This window comes from Ursus maritimus, unplaced genomic scaffold (genome assembly GCF_017311325.1).
Source record: "Ursus maritimus isolate PB19 unplaced genomic scaffold, ASM1731132v1 scaffold_3, whole genome shotgun sequence".
Taxonomy (NCBI): Eukaryota; Metazoa; Chordata; class Mammalia; order Carnivora; family Ursidae; genus Ursus; species Ursus maritimus.
In genome coordinates, this window is record NW_024425563.1 from 73,994,256 (window position 1) to 74,011,894 (window position 17,639).

General features: G+C 41.9%; 1 protein-coding gene across 5 annotated transcripts in view; it reads left to right on the plus strand.

The window, feature by feature from the left end:
• The window catches only part of LOC103658685 (phosphatidylcholine translocator ABCB4), a 181,232-nt gene that overhangs the window by 64,633 nt on the left and 98,960 nt on the right, over window positions 1-17,639 (plus strand). For 2 of the 5 annotated variants that reach the window (XM_008686201.2, XM_008686202.2), the window contains 4 exons: window positions 1,256-1,333; window positions 4,375-4,458; window positions 10,576-10,779; window positions 16,756-16,856. The exons of the other annotated variants lie outside the window; for them this stretch is intronic. In XM_008686201.2, the coding sequence (XP_008684423.2) occupies window positions 1,256-1,333; window positions 4,375-4,458; window positions 10,576-10,779; window positions 16,756-16,856 (467 nt within the window). The remainder of the gene's footprint in view (window positions 1-1,255; window positions 1,334-4,374; window positions 4,459-10,575; window positions 10,780-16,755; window positions 16,857-17,639) is intronic. 5 annotated transcript variants of the gene reach the window in all.

Below are 17,639 nucleotides of genomic sequence, written 5' to 3' on the forward strand. Positions count from 1 at the left end.
TTGCTTTAGTAATTTCAGGCTTTAATTCAGGGAATCTAGGATTTCTCCCTTTCCTCCTTCTCCTGGATCAGTGTCTGTTGGCAGAGGGGTGCAGGGGGATGGTCTGTGGACATAATGTACCTGCCGGCTTCATGCTGGCACCTGGTAGGGCCTGCGGCCTTCAGTTACATGGTCCCACCTGGCTGTCCCCCTTTATCAGACCCATTCAGAAGAATTGGCTCTTTCTTCACTTGTGCTCTTTGCCTGTGTTTCTTCTCTCTCTCAGTAATGTCCACACACTAGTTGGGGGCACAAAAGAGATATAACTGCCCTTTCCATATCTTTGATTCTGCAGGGAATTGGGCTGTTATTAGGGCCTCTCCTCTTCTGATGCACCATGGGCCATTTCCTCTCTGCTTTCCCCACGCCATTGTGTGGTGGGCCTTATCCGTAGGCTGCCACTTCCTGGAGCTCCAGAAAGATGAGGAGCACTGCTTCTCCCTAGTCCTGTATCCCCAAACCCATTGGGATGAGGTTTCTGTTACCCTTCTTCCGCATATGTGACCCCCCATGATAGCACACTCACTTCGGACTCTTTATTTCCTGGAGTAACTCCTCTCTCCTCCCAGAAACAAAAAGTTAGATCCTTGGGGGAAGGGAAGGGGCAGAGCAGAAAATTCTCTCTTGGTCAGCCTTCTTCCCTGGCCTATTTTGCTCCTAGACTTTGGCTTTTTTTAACTTGGAAACTAGGAATTTGGTGTCTTTGTTCTCTGCATCCTTTATTGCTGGGGTGGCTGGATATTTCTGTTTCCCCAGATGACACTTCAGGTCCTGATATATATCTTAGCAGTATCCCTTTGGCATTCTCAAAGTGTCCCATCCAAAGTGGTTTGGATGATATGTAACAGACCCGCCCTGCTTCCAGTGCCCCTGCCTTGGAAACAACTTGAACTTCCTGGGTGATAGACCCTGGCTCACTGAGAGAAATAAGCAGGCATAGGAGTAGAGACGAAGAAACACATTTACTAATAAATCCTGATCAGCCTGCCAGGAACGGGGGAATGGCAATGATGATTTCAAAACGGGGCTATCCTGGCCGCGCTGCCAGTGTGGCTATGCACCATGGTACCCAGTGACCGAAACACAGCCCAGCCTGACGTTGGGCTTTCTGACCTCGTGTCCTCTCAGCAGTGACCAATCCGGCCTCCCTCTTCTGTATAATCAGTGGCTGGGGCTCTGACAAGTCTCCTTCCTTGTGGCGTGTTCACATTCACAGGGCTTCACGTTTGGCAAAGCCGGGGAGATCCTCACCAAGCGCCTCCGATACATGGTTTTCAGGTCGATGCTGAGACAGGTATGTGTGTTGAGGACTGCACCTGGGCTGTGCGGAGCTCCCTCCTCGCGCCCGTGCAGTGCCAGTGTGGTCAGGTTACTCAGCCTCTGTGGTGCTCTTCCCTCCGTCTCCCCTCACAGATGTGATTGGACCCCCCAGCTCTGGCTCAGAGCCCTGCTGTCTGTCCACTGTGGGCAGGACGAGGGATAGGATCGCCCCTGACAGTCCCCAGAGCAGGTTCAGCCCCAGCCTTTGTCGTGGCAGCTGGAGGTGGAGGAGGCAGCACCCCTCATCCCTTTTCTCTCTTTCTTTCCTTCTTTCCCCTGGGACACCCAAGACATTTATGTTTCTTCCCACTAAGAGATGCCACCTGAAACCTGTGTTTCCACAAATCAGAATGTATCCGCACTGCCCAGGTTCTTTGCTGCAGTTAGATCGATACAGTAACTGATGCCAGTAGTGTAACAAGCGGCTGGAATGCCTCTTCCATTTCAAACCTTCAAAACCCTAACAGGCAGATGTGAATGTTTTCTTAGGGGAAGGGGGAGGGAGCTTCTGGGAATGTCACCCAAAGCAGCCCAGTTCAAAGAGAAAGTTTCTTTTACAGCCCCTAACATTTTGTATGTGATTTTATAATTCTTCCTTGTAAAATCACTGGTCACTCGCCAGTGAATAAAATGAGGCTCCAGAGGGACGCCTGGGACGCGCCAGGAGTGCTGGAAGCCTAGCTGAGAAGCATCGGTTTGCCGTGTTAGGGTTTCTAGATGACATTCACATTTTCTTGGCTGTCTTCGGTTCCTCCAGCCTTTCCCACCTGTGCCACCATGACTTTAAAAAAAAAAGCATATTTGTGGGAATTGCTAGCCAGTAACTCACAGAGCCAGGACTGACTTGAATGAGTAACAGAGCACTATTTGATGGGGACCCTGTCCTAGGACTCTGAGTGAAACCGTATTTATAACTGAGATTCCATTTAGGATCGAGGCTGATCTTGGTCCAGAGCCAAATGCCCCATTACCCTCCCAGCCCCCAGGCCGACTCCTGGGTCCATTATACTTTGGAAGCAGAGCTGATGGTTTGTGTAATGCCCTTTCCATAAATTACTAAGTCTGGCAAATACATATTAAGGACCTTCTGCTTCAGAGCCATAATATGCAGTATTGTCAGGCATTCAAACCTCAACAGTCCCTGTCTTCAAGGGAGTTATGTGCCAGTGGTAGAGGCACTTAAACAAAGCAATTTTAAAAAGCAAAGTGATACATGCCATAACTTGTAACACTATTTTCTTAAATATTTGGGGGAAAAAATGATACATATTGCTTTAAGTGCAAATCACCAGTACAGGTAACAGGACCATAGTTATTGTGGATATAAATTCGTACTTCAAACTCACAATATTTTCAGTACTTACATATTTAAAAAGTTAAATGGACAAATGGCCAACAGACACATGAAAAAATGCTCCACATCACTCGGCATCAAGGAAATACAAATCAAAACCACAATGAGATACCACCTCACACCAGTTAGAATGGCTAAAATTAAGTCAGGAAACAACAAATGTTGGTGAGGATGTGGAGAAAGGGGAACCCTCTTACATTGTTGGTGGGAATGCAAGCTGGTGCAGCCACTCTGGAAAACAGTGTGGAGGTTCCTCAAAAAGTTAAAAATAGAGCTACCAGGCACCTGCGTGGCTCAGTCATTAAGCATCTGCCTTTGGCTCAGGTCATGATCCCAGGGTCCTGGGATCGAGCCCCGCATCAGGCTCCCTGCTCAGCGGGAAGCCTGCTTCTCCCTCTCCCACTCCCCCTGCTTGTGTTCCCTCTCTCGCTGTCTCTCTCTCTGTCAAATAAATAAATAACATCTTAAAAAAAAAGTCATCTTAAAAAAAAAAATAGAGCTACTCTATGACCCAGCAATTGCACTACTGGGTATTTACCCAAAAGATACTAACATAGTGATCTGAAGGGGCACCTGCACCCCAATGTTCATAGCAGTAATGTTCACAATAACCAAACTATGGAAAGAGCCCAGATGTCCATCAACAGATGAATTATCCGGATAAAGAAGATGTGGTGTGCGTATTTATATATATATGGAATATTACTCAACCATCAAAAAAATGAAATCTTGCCATTTGCAAAGACATGGATGGAACAGAGGGTATAATGCTAAGTGAAATAAGTCAATCAGAGAAACCCAATTATCATATCATTCACTTATATGTGGAATTTAAGACATAAGACCAGATCATGGGGAAGGAGAGGGAAAATAAGAGGAAATCAGAGAGGGAGGCAAACCATGAGAGACTCTTAACTATAAGAAACAAACTGAGGGTTTGTTGGAGGAGAGAGGTAACTGGGTGATTGACATTAAGGAGAAAACGTGATGTAATGAGCACTGGGTATTACATATGACTGATGAATCACTGAACTCTACTTCTGAAACTAATACACGATATGTTAATTAATTGATTTTAAATAAAATTAAATTTAAAAAATGAAAAATAAAAGGTAAATGGCTTTACCAAAAAATCCTATTTTATGTTAATCTTAAATTTTAATCTAGATTTCTTTTGTTGATTTTTTTTAAACCCAATTCATTTTTTCTGCCCTGAACTACATTATCTAAACTGCCTATTCAGCCTCTCTATTTGGATGTCTAAGTAGGGGCACCTGCCTTTGGCTCAGGCCCTGATCCCAGGGTCCTGAGATCAAGCTCCGCTTCAGGCTCCCTGCTGGGCGGGAGGCCTCCTTCTCCCTCTCTCACTCCCCCTGCTTGTGTTCCCTCTCTCACTGTCTCTCTGTCAAATAAATAAATGAAATCTTTAAAAAATAAATAAAATGGATGTCTAAGTAGTAGGCACTCAAAAAATTATTTTGACAAATGAAATTATTTATGTGTTTGTCTATTAAGTCCCTTTCTTGTCTATTGAATGTCAAATTCTGAGTGCTAACTGCAAGGGATGTAAGTGATAACCAGCCTGACCCTGTCCTTGCCTTCGGAGCCAAGGATCTCCTAAATAGAGCTTTAAGATAATAAAATCATTTTCTGTGCCACAGGATGTGAGCTGGTTTGATGACCCTAAAAATACCACCGGAGCATTGACAACCAGGCTTGCCAATGATGCTGCTCAAGTTAAAGGGGTATGTGCCTCCTTTCTGCTCATTTTGGTCTTAATTGGCCATTTTGGATCTCAGCATGAAATTAATTTTCCCATTATAGGTGTTCTCATTATCATCAAAATATTGGATATATATTTAGCACAATAAATCATGTGCCTCAGAGCAAAAATGTTAACTATTTAAACATTGTATACTGTATAGTGTATATATAATTTACAAGCATTCTTTTGTTATTTACTAGTTAGTCATGCTACTAACAGGATGCTACTAACATGGAAGGATAATTATTTAGAAAAGGAAGTATTTGTTAGCATATCACGCAGGATCAGTCTGTTTTGGGTTCAGCTAATCAACACAAAACTGTCATTGCTACTGAAAAAAAGAATGTGTGTAGTTTCTGTATGAACGTTTAGGAGCACTGCAGTTTAGAAGAGAGGGAAGAAAACTCTAAAAACAGGTTGAGGGGCACTTGGGTGACTCAGTCGGTTAAGTATCAGACTCTTGATTTCGGCTCAGGTCATGATCTCAGAGTCATGAGATCAAGCCCCACATCAGGCTCCTCACTGGGCAGACGTGGAACCTGCTTAAGATTCTCTCTCTCCCTCTCCCTCGGTCCTTCCCTGCCCACCCTGCTTGCATGTATGTGCTCTCTCTCTCAAAAAAAAAAATAACAATAATAAAACTAAAACTAAAAATAAAAACAGGTTGAAAAAAATGAGAAGCTCATTAAAAAATTAAAGCAGTGGTAGAAGGAACAACTTGATCAGATTATAAAGTCCAAATTTTACTACTGCATGACTCTCTTTAATTTCTCTAACTACAAACTGTTGAACCGGGAGGTTTTGATTTGCAGAGAGAGTGACCATTACCTCTACAACTACAACTGTCGATAGCAAAAATCCATAAGATAATGTAGGATTTGAAAATAAAGCATGTGATCTCTGCCATGTCTTTCCCTCTGTTGAACCTTATTAATCTTTATCTTCTAGTCTTTCTATAAGATAGCTCTATATTAAAGTTTCTTCTGTTGAATACATGGGGCTTAAGAATAAATTAGGTTATGAATGTGGAAGCACACAGAGTTTTAAATTACAATATAAATCTTGAGAATTGTTTTAATACAGATTTCTTTGCTTAAAAGCAAACAGATCAACAAACATTGAGGTTTAGATCAAGTTTATAAAACCTAACAGGGCCAAATATGCACTGCTTGAAATAACTTTGAACTTCCTAAAGCAGACAACAACCCTGGCCTTATGGTGTCTACACCATAGGTCAGATCGTCACTAAGTGCTACGGGAAAAAAATAACAGCAACATGTATAGGGAGGGCCTTTCTGGTTGTCAGGTGAGGAAGGCCTCAGAGATACGGTGGTTTATGCAAGAGGCCTGAATGAGGGAAAGGTACTAGCCCTGTAAATGCATAGAGAGGAGTGTTCTAAACAGAAGGATCAGCAAGTGCCAAGGCCCTGAGGCTGGAGCATTTCCGTAACTGTTCCAAAACAGTAAAGAGGATAGTGTGGCTGGAGTCAAGTGACTGAAAGGAAGAGTCATAAGAATTGTGAGCAGCATTATATCTGGAAACAGATGGGAAACGATTGTAAGGTTTTGAACACAGGTGTGATGGGATCTGAAAGTTTTAAAGGCTGCCATATGACTAGGCTGAAGGGAGCAAGGATGGAGTCAGGGACTCTATTGCCATAAATCAGGGGAGGGATGATAATGTTTTAGACTGGGGGGAGGGGTCATCGTGAAGGTGACAAAAAGTAATCAGATTCTAGACACAGTCTGAAGGTACAGCGAACAGAATTTGTTGGTTATATGTGGGGTATAAGAGAATGGGGATGTAGACTGTCTCCACAATTTTTGACCTGCATCACTTAAAAAATTAGGTTGCTTCTTAATGAACTGGGAGCCTGTTGAAAGAAAAGATTTGAGGGAGAGTTGAGAGTTCTCTCTGGAACATGGTACATTTGAGATGTCCAATGAGATGTCCAAGTGGAGATACCAAGAAGACAGATTAGATGTGCAAGTCTAGAGCTGAGCACGGAAGTCTGGTCTAGAAATAAACATTTGGAGATTTTTTTCAGTGCATTGGTAGCTTGTAAACCAGGAGACTAAGATAGCCAAGGAAGCATATGCAGATAGAGAGCATGGCAAGTCCTAGGCCCTGAGGTCAAAGCTATGAGGATGGACCCACAAAGAGGACTGGGAAAGAGCAACCAGAGAGGGAGGAGAGCAGTGTCCTAGAAACAACACAGAGCATTTTCAGGAGGAGCAATCTAGGATATCAGATACTGCTGATGAGCTTGCAAAGTAACCGGACATCTTACTATGCTACAGGTGCTGATGGTTCTGACAGGAACTATTTCAAGGGTGTGGTGGGAGCTAAGCCTGTTGGGAGTGGGATCAAGAGACAGGAGAAAAGAGGACGAACACAATTAGATACATCGTGAAAGGACTTTTTGGGAAATGGAGGAGAGAAGTGGGCGGTAGATAGAAGACATAAAGCATCAGTCTCTATTTTTTTTTTTTTTTTTTTATTTTATTTATTTATTTGACAGAGATAGAGACAGCCAGCGAGAGAGGGAACACAAGCAGGGGGAGTGGGAGAGGAAGAAGCAGGCTCATAGCGGAGGAGCCTGATGTGGGGCTCGATCCCATAACGCCGGGATCACGCCCTGAGCCGAAGGCAGACGCTTAACCGCTGTGCCACCCAGGCGCCCCTATTTTTTTATTTAAATTGGCAGGAGAATCAGTCAGTGAGCTTGGGATCAATCCATTTTGCTCCCTCCCTTCAAGAGCCGTTCTCGGAGATCATGATCAGTGTGGACAAATTGTGTGTAATATCTGAAATCCAGTTTTCCCTAGTTAACCTCTGCTGCCATCGCTTTAGTATGAGACCTGGCTGCATGTGCTCATGTGGACACACATGTCCCATATCCCATTTGGTGTGGAGGACACAACCTAGAGGAAATGCTGACTTAGCCCCGGGTGGCAGAACCCTGAGCAGGGGCAATGTGGGCATTGTGTGCTGGCGGTCCTTCTCTGAAATTCCTCCGGGGTTATGGCCTGTCCTAAGCCACGATCCTTTCCTGTATCTGTAAGATTGGTGGCCAGCCCCGTCCCTCTACTGTTGTTTGTGAACTCCTCAGCCACTCACAGGGGCTCCGGTGGCCCCTGATTGCCTGCTGGTGTGGACCGGCTGCTTTTCATTTGCTTCTTCAAACTCATGCTCTCACAGCCCCTCTAGCCTGCACACCCCTGTGTGAGCCACCGGGTTAGAACTGCTCTCCAGAGCTTCAAACAGCAGCTAATCAAGAAGAACCAGGGAAGAGATAGCAAGTAGGTCTGTGAGCGCCATCAGAAGCAGAAAATTCCAATGTAGCTGCTAGCACAAATTGGCCAAGACAAGACAGTCCTATCCACTTAATGCTACCAGCTAACCTGCTTATAATGGGGCAGATGTGTGTAGGTGTGTAAATATGTATACATACACACACCTATATACATGCATATACATATATACACTTACGTGTATATATTCTCTTTGTGTGTGTGTATTCCACTGTGGGAAGTGGTGAAATTATTTTTTTATATCTAAAAATACCCAAGGTAAGCAGTATTGTCAAAAATCATTCCACCGAAGGCAGGGCTAACTCATTTGTGTGTATATAGTTAGTGATAATGTTTATCTAGGTTAAATTTTCTTCATATTTAACTTCGCTGTCAGTGAAACATGTTCTCGGATGTATTTTTGAGTCAGTAGCATAATTCTACTAGAAAGAAATCAGGAGAAAATATATCTCAATATTTGCTTATGAAATGGTGAGCTGTTAAGTTTTATTTTGGTAATAGGAGTAGGATTCTGCAGGAGAAAAAAGCAAATGAGAGCCATGTAGAGATCAAAAGCCACTATGTATTTAAGATTTTTTTTTTCCCCAGGAGAAGGTGGTTGAAGGGAAGATGAAGTTATAAATGTTTCTAATTTCAGAAAGAGGCTCAGGAAATAGGCTTTTTTTTTTTTCCAGTAAGCACAAATGTTTTAAATTAGATTTCTAGCAATATGGTCATGTTTGGGGGAGGAAATAAATAGCAGGGCAGGGAGTAACAAGGAAGAATGGGCAGAAAAATGAGTAGAAGAGGAAGTGAGATAGAATTACTTGAATGTACAGTGAGGTGGAGAGGTAACGAGGGGTCTTAGTGGGTTTCAAGTGTTAGTCTATTTTTGTCTGACCCTGTTTCACACTTGGGCTGTAGTTTTTGGGAGTGTTATCTTCTCTCAGCTCTACTTTTTTGAAATGAAAACTACCAGGCTACTACTAATCTATGCTGTCCCATTCATTGTGATCTGCCCAATTCTAGACTCCTACTCTACGTGAGGAATAGATGTGGAACCGAGTTAGTCTCTAGAATAAGGAATGGTAACCAGCACCATGGCTCTAAGTGCTAAATCAAGTTAGGCCAAGGAGCTTAATCTTCCCACACCCCACCAGCTTAAGGTTCTCGATCTTTTCGTTCACCTTGCATGTACATTAGAGAAGAATTTGTCATCTCTGATCCATTCTATTTTCATGGCCTTGACTGCCAGGCAAACCTGAACATTCATATGTCTGAATTAATGTGCTAGAATCGTTCACCTGCCGTGAACCTGGGGTGTGTTCTGAGCGCTTCTCTCAGTTGCTGTGGGAAATGAGTTCTGGCTAGGACTTGTAGATTCTGAGAACAGGAGCAGTCTACATTGTCCTTGTGCCACAGACTGTGTCTGGGTTGTAACCTTTGACTTTTAGATTGAAAATGTGCAAATGCAGAGAGCTGGCTCTGAAATCCACTTCATTCTTTGACTTAAGCCGATTGGTTAAGCATCCCTTTGATATAAACTCAGTGGCTGCATCAAAGAAAAAGAAATGCTCCATTATTCATGCTGTCTGGTGCAATTCCTGGCATAGAATTGAATGTGCAGAGGCTCCAGGTAGTTGTAATACACTTGGCCCCTATTGACTGGTCTAGTGTTTATATCACACAAGTGTTGAATGATTTCAGAGGATTGACAGTGGAGTGATAGAGAAGTGAGTTATAAAGGATTCTGTCCTAACATTTAAGGCTGAGAGTTTTGGTTATTAATCAACGTATTTGTTCATTTTGAGGGTTGGAAGAAATTTGTCCAAAGTCACAGAGGAGGTAGTGACCAGTCTGGACTCTACTGCATCGTAATCTATACCTGAGACTGCCCCACTCAGGCAGAGGGAAGTTCAGGAGATGAAAAAACATGGGCCATTTCCAGATCTGGGCACCAGAGCCGGACTTTGGAATGGATTGAGGGCTCCGGGTGTTTGTAAGGTAGAAAAGTACGGTTTGGAGTAGTAGACTGATTTCACTTTATAGTTTGACTTCTGGCTTTAGAACTGGAAGTCACTGCATGCTACCAAAAGTCATGCTTCACACTCCCCTCTGGCACTCAAACTAAAGGCTCTGATGCCCACTTAATAGCCTAAATTAAATTCCATACCCTTCAGCTCTGTGTAGTTTTTCCAAATCAAATGCAGGTTAAATTAAACACAATAAGCATCTCAAAGAGGCCCAGATATAATTGGATATCCTTAATGACAAATATTAGACTTAACTTATGTGTTGCTTTGTATCTAACGTTGGAAATTTCCAACATTTCCAGTCTTAACTGTCTATTTTATCTTGTTAATTTGAAGAGCTTGCTTTAGTGATCATGGTTTCATTGATCAGTGAAAATTTTCTTGGTATTAAAAATTAGAAGAGAGAGGTGCCTCGGGTGGCTCATTTGGTTAAACGTCCAACTCTTGATCTCAGCTCAGGTCTTGATCTCAGGGTCATGAGTTCAAGCCCCATGTTGACGTAGAGCCTACTTAAAAAAAAGTTAGAAGAGATAGAAATATGTAATTTAACTCTGAATTATTGATCTTCTACTTTCCGTATTTACTCTGAAGTCATGGAAATCTTCATTTTAGAAACGAAATAGACTTGTCATTTTTATTTTATAACTGAGAAGATAATTAATAGACTTTCATGAAGCTGAAATGTCATAATCCTAAAGAAAATATAGGCATGGGTCTTAAAGAGAATATGAAAGCGCTTCTCTAATTTGTTTTGTGTCTTTGTTTTGTAGGCTATTGGTTCCAGGCTTGCTGTAATTACCCAGAATATAGCAAATCTTGGGACAGGCATTATTATATCCTTAATCTATGGCTGGCAATTAACACTTTTACTCTTAGCAATTGTACCCATCATTGCAATAGCGGGAGTTGTTGAAATGAAAATGTTGTCTGGACAAGCACTGAAAGATAAGAAAGAACTGGAAGGTGCTGGGAAGGTGAGTCAACCTAAATATAACTGCTGATCTAATAGAGTAAAATATTCTAATCAGTGTTGTTCTGTTACTCACTGCTACTTCCTATGCTTGGAGAATGTTTTTATAACCATTCCTTAAAGCAGTGTCACTTGACTGGAAGAAGACTGGAAACTGAAGAAAAGGAAACACAAATTTTGAGGCTCACAAGCTGATCCCTAATTTTATTAGGCTTTTCTCCTTTGGAACCATTGTCTTCACCCTCTTCCTCTACACCCTCTCCGCCCCCCACTTCTTTCCCTCAAGCAAGCTGAAATCCATTCCTTTATTGAGGAGAGCGGCCCCATTTAATTACATATGATAGGGAGAGGATTCAAATATGGAAAAGTCCTAAAGGTATTTATTCTATCAGGCTTAAATTACTAGCATTCTTTCCTTTTTATCAGGCCTCCTGCTGACCTGTTGTTTCTGTTTATCTTTACCCTACTGCTGCTGCTACTTTTTCTTCTTCTTCTCTTCCTCCTTCTCCTCTTTCTTCTCATTCTCTTCCTACATATTTATTTATTTGTTGTTGTTGTCGTTGTTTTGTTTTTTTTTTTTAAGATTTTATTTAGTTATTTGAGAGAGAGAGAGGAAACACAAGCAGGGGGAGTGGGAGAGGAAGAAGCAGGCTCATAGCGGAAGAGCCCGACATGGGGCTCGGTCTCAGAACCCCAGGACCACTCCCTGAGCCGAAGGCAGCCGCTTAACGACTGAGCCACCCAGGCACCCCAAGTTGTTGTTTTTAAACAAATGCTTGTATGGCATTTACTGTGTTTCCTTGGCAATTTTCACCTTTTGTTGTGACCCTAGGAAGTAGGCTCTATTATTAGCTCCTTTTTCAGGGGAAGCTGAGGCACAGTGGGTAATGGCCACAGTGCCTTAGAGTTGATAAGCCTCAGAGCCAGGATCCAAAATTGTGCCTCTGAGAAGAAACAGGGAGGTCTGCTGATGGCCAAACAAATCTGATAGCCCATGGTTTGTATCATTGCAGAAATATAAGTTGTCAGTTCATGACTGACCCCCAGAACTGGGTAGGGATACTTCTATTTAATGGACCCTCCAAGGTTCCTAAGAGTTGGGCAGGGACCCAGAAAGATCCAGTGGCTCTGGCCATCTAGGCCGTGTGTCTGGGGTACTTTGTTTCCGGGCCAGGCACCTCACCAGAGAATGAAGAGTGATAAAGAGGGAACTTTATGGAAGTTAATCATCACCACCGACACTTTACCCTCTGCTTCCCAGCCATCTCCTCAGACTTTTATCCTGATCCTTAGGATTCCTGCAGGAAATTCCTTTGGACCAGTTTTAGTGCTTCCTAACTAGTGTCTTTCGGAGAAAGGCCTCATGTGAGGCTCCCCTTCAGGCCATCAGAGACCCAGTCCCGAGCTGTAGCAGGGCCGTGCTAACCCACCAGCCTCTGGTCGTGGGCTGGCCCCTGTCACATCGGCCCCTGTCAGGGAACATGTTCTGTGACCAATCACTTCATTTAATATCCTACGGTCTTGCTTTTTCTACCTGTGGCATTGACTTTTCATGTGAGGAGAAGACGGAAAAATCTAGGACAAAATGTATACAAAGAAAATGTATTAGTGTTTAGTAGTATCGTCATTTCCTGAGGTGTTCAAAATGTCCCAGAGAGGAGCCTTAGGTCATTTAGAGGAAGAAGGTGATCAAGGCGCTCAGTTATCAGGTAATTCATTCGACATCACGGGTTAGCACTTCTGAAGCGGCCCATCAGATTTAAGACTCTTGGAGTTCTGTCCCAGGGGGCAAGGAAGGGGTGCAGATGGACGTGGTTATGTGTGAATGTGGCAGGTTCACTGAGCAAAGGTCAGAGGTGAGATAAGTGCTCTGACTCACTGGTGTTTCATGAGACTGGTAAGAGCAAGTAGGGAAAGTGCTGTTGCAGGACCATCCGGTCTACGTAATTTTGAAAATCAACTCCCAAAGCTCCTCATTCCCAGATTACCATTTACTATTTATTATATGAGGCATCATGCGAGCAGCTCTGCGTGTATTTTTTCATTTGATAATCTTAATCACACTTTTGAATTCTTCCTATTAGATGATAAAACCCAAGGTTCAGAGAAGTTGAGTAACTTGCCCAAATCACATAGCAATAGTTCTAACTGATCTCCTGCTTCCACTCCTTCCTTTCTTGTCCACCCACTTTCTACAGTCTTCTCACAGAAGCCACACTGGTCTCTTTACAAACACAAATAAGATCACGCTAACCGGTTACCAACTTAAAACCCTCCAGTGGCTTCTAATCACACTTGGAAGAAAATCAACTTTTTGGTTTATAAGACTTTGCATGACTTAGCCCCCTGACAACTTCTATGAACACATCTTTCCTGACTCTCTCCTGCGTCCACCCTGCTCTGGCCTCAGGGGCTCCCTTTCAGTTCCTGGAACATTCCAAGTTGGCTCCCTCTGATCTTCCCATGGCTGGTTCCTTTATATCATTTAGATCTCAGCATTATTACCTCTTCGGAGAGGCCTTTCCTGACACTTGAATTAATTCATGACACTTCTCAGCACTTGATGTTTCTCTGCTGTTTCTTTGTTTATTGATTAATGCACTGTCTTCCTTATGAAGACATAAGCTCCATGGGGACCAGGACTATGTCTGTTGGTTTGCCCTTACAGGGACAGAGCAGCCCCAAGATTCCAGAGCAAGATCTTGTGGTGTCAGCCTGCTCATAACCTCTACCCTGCCTGTGCTCCGTCGACTTCTGTTACATTATTATTTACTCGTGAACATCTTAATAAAATAGATGCTTTTTCCTTTTCAGAAATAAAAGCCATAATCAAACCTCAGTTTATTTGAAGCTAGGAAGAGAAGTGCGAGGAGGGTTTTTTTTCTTTCTAGAAAAAAAAAATATATTGTTTTCTTCAAAATTATTTAGTTCATGATGGCTACTGAAGGAAACTCAATGCTATTTACTCTTCTCACAGAAGTTCTCTTTCCTTGGAGGGTCTGGATGGCTCAGTCTGTTAAGCATCTGAGTCTTGGTTTTGGCTCAGGTGGTGATTTCATAGGTCGTGATCTTGTCGGTCGTGAAGATGGAACCCAAGTCCGGCTCTGTGCTGGGTGGGGAGTCTGCTTGAGATTCTCCTTCTCCCTTTGCCCCTCCCCCGGCTCTCTGTCTTCTCTAAATAAACAAATAAACAAACAAATAAATAAATCTTTTAAAAAAAAGTTCTCTCTCCTCATAGTGGTTACTGAGTTTCTATTTAAAACTCTTGGAAAAATGAAGCTGTGAGGATGCAGAGTACTAATTAAACCTTTTCCTAATTGCTTCACCATGAGGCAAGATAAAGATGATGGTGAAGTGATTACTATATTGTTTTACTCACTACGCGAGGTCTGTGACTCATAAACTCACTTGTATTGGGCTGTTTACACCCTCTACGAGTGACCACATTTACAGACCAAATCACAAACAAAACACACCTGCCTTAGAACATGGTGCACAGAAAATATGTCTTAGAAACCACATTGAAGGGGCGCCTGGGTGGCACAGCGGTTAAGCACCTGCCTTCGGCTCAGGGCGTGATCCCGGCGTTCCGGGATCGAGTCCCACATCAGGCTCCTCCGCTACGAGCCTGCTTCTTCCTCTCCCACTCCCCCTGCTTGTGTTCCCTCTCTCGCTGGCTGTCTCTCTCTCTCTGTCAAATAAATAAATAAAATCTTTAAAAAAAAAAAAAAAAAGAAACCACATTGAAATTTACAGTAAAATCTGTTTTTCAGCAGATGTTATAATTTGTTGAATTTCCTTACTCATGCAAAGAATCTTTCCGTTTGTTGGGAGCGTTATCACTGAAAATATTTCTAACATGGGTCTGAACAAGGATTGTGTGTGGATTTGACTGGAGGTGAATTTGTTCCTCTTTTTGTTTTCTGTACTTTTAGGATTTTCTAAAATAAATGTATATTATTGTCATAGTGTGTACAGATTTTTATAAAATATTTTAACATAAATTGAATCTGGACATTTTCCTACCTTTGTTAGTAGCTTATGGTAAACATAGTTCGATATTCTTGGCCTAATCCGGTCAGAGTATAATATTTTAAACTTTATTTTTTTTTTTATTTATTTTTTTTTTTTAAAGATTTTATTTATTTATTTGACAGAGAGAGAGACAGCCAGCGAGAGAGGGAACACAAGCAGGGGGAGTGGGAGAGGAAGAAGCAGGCTCATAGCGGAGGAGCCTGATGTGGGACTCGATCCCGGAACGCCGGGATCACGCCCTGAGCCGAAGGCAGGCGCTTAACCGCTGTGCCACCCAGGCGCCCCTAAACTTTATTTTTTAAATAAGTTTTTGTTTTTAAGTATATGGTATTGTTTTTCTTCTAATAGGTCTTTGCATTACTCTTTAAAACTGACTTATGATGTGTCAAATATTTGCTTTTCTCTTTGAAGTTAGGTAATCTATAAAGGATTTAGTAAGAAATAAGTGAGGATTCATGTTTATGATTTTTAAGCTGTAAATCATTCAACTGTAAATGAATGTCTTTATTGGAATCACTTCTGACCATGGGGCACCTGGATGGCTCAGTCTGCTAAAGCATCCGACTCTTGATTTTGGCTCAGGTCTTGATCTCAGGGTCGTGAGATCGAACCACGTGTCAGCCTCCATGATGGGCGCGGTGCCTGCTTAAGATTGTCTCCCTCTCCCTCTGTCCTTCTCCCTGCTTAAAAAAGAAAAAAAAAAAGAATCCATTCTGACCAGTGTACAGGCCAGAGAAAGGAAGGACATCTTCATAGAAGAGTGATTTCCCTTACTCACTGATTTATAATTTAGACTTATAGTTTTAAAAGTTATTTCTCTTAGAATTACAGAGGTAAAGGGGACTTCAGGACCTTCTTGTCCATCCCCCTCATTTTACATATGAGGAGACCGAGACACAGAGATTTCCAAGTCCCATGGCTGATACAGGCTGAAATCTCATTTTGTGCACTGGAATTTTTCATGTTTTCTACAGCGCTTTACCCAGACTCCAAAAGAATATATTTGTCCTAATTACAAAGACTTGTTGGAAGTTGCATTTAATTAAAAAAATAACAGAATGAGGGAAACTTTCTGGAAAACAAATGGATAATATATGCCATGTTCCTTAAAAATTCATTTATTCCCTTTGACCTTGTAATTTTACTTTTAAGAACTTCTCTCAAGAAAATAATTTACTTTGGACAAAGGTTTATGTGTAAGGATGTTTGTCACAGCATTATTTTTAATAGGAAGAGAATGGAGAACCTTTTTCAACCATAAAAGAAGGCTTAACTGGCTGGGATATTATGTGGCCCATTACACATCACATTATTAACGTATATTTAATGACCTTGGAAAATGCTCCTGATATTTGTTAAGGTAAAAAATAATGACATAAAGGCCAAAAAGAGAATTTGGTCCCAATTTTGTTAAGTACATACATGCTTAGAAAAAGATATATATAAGCTAATATATAAAATATACATATATGGAGCTTTTTATTCACTTTTTTATCTTTTCAATATTTTCCAAATAGTCCTCAGTTGTCATGAATGATAGTTATAAAGAGAAAAATATAACATCACATTTAAAAAATATATGAAATAATCATAAACCTAAAATGTGACCAACATAGAAGAAAGAGCACTGTGATAGATGTAAAATACTGAGTTCTCAGGTTAGTTTTCCTCTGTAAAGAAAGCTATGTGGCTTCAGCTAAGTGTCCTCATCTCTTGAAGCCTTAGCTTCTCTCTCTATAAAGAGGAGATTGAATTAGCCAATCTTCCTTCCAGATCTATCTAAAATTTGATTTGATAAATGGGTTTCCTTTCTCATAGTGAAGAAGCTCATAGGTCATAACAAATAATATGTCATAATAAAATTAATTTTATTAACCTCTTCTATGGAATTCACACGAATTGCCACTGTTCATTCACCTTTGTGCCTGGGGGCTCTTTGTTGCAGATTGCTACTGAAGCGATCGAAAACTTCCGAACTGTTGTTTCTTTGACCCGGGAGCAGAAGTTTGAATACATGTATGCACAGAGTTTGCAAGTACCATACAGGTAATAATCACCAAAGAGTGGGAGGGGAGTGTGGGGAGGTTTATCAGTCATCGGTTTTGTTTTCAGAAAGATTGCTTTGGTCAGAAGGTAAGGAACAAGTGGAGAAACTACTAGAAAGGAACCAACTGGGAAGCACTTGTAATTATCCAGGAGAGAAATCACAAGACCCTGACGTCTCCGAGGTAGTTCCTATAACAGCGGGGAACTGATGGGAAGCAGGAGGGAGAGGACAGATAGAGAATGGCTGTCTGATGCCAGGTTTTGGTAATGACCCTATTATTTGCTCTTAGTGGGGATGACTTCTCTATGGAACATGAAATTTGATGTGTCTGTGGACCTGGGTGGAGTAGGTGGTGCTTTTTGAGTATGCCTTTCCTTCCTCTCTTGAGGCTTCTCTAGTGAAGAACTTCCGTATTTCCTTTAATGCACTTATCCAGTGACAGTTCTAAAAAGTAAGCCCAACCTCTCTGAGTCTCAGTTTCTTATATGGTAAAAGGAGAGAGTTGGACTTAATGGGTTTTCAGACTTTTTATTTTTTAATAAGAGTAGAGTCTTTTTTTTCTGAAGATCTTTTCATTTGATATACCAATATATGAAACAGACGGAAATAGAGTTGACCTGGTTGAGGCAGAGGTAGGAGACCCACAGGCTGCCCACTCATCAGCCTGCTCTTACCTCCATGTCATTTGGTTCATGTGGCTCAGAGAATCCACCAACGTTAACGCCTTTGTGATGCCTTCTCTCACTCCCCCAGACAGTTCAGTGCTTCCTCCTTTCTTTCCC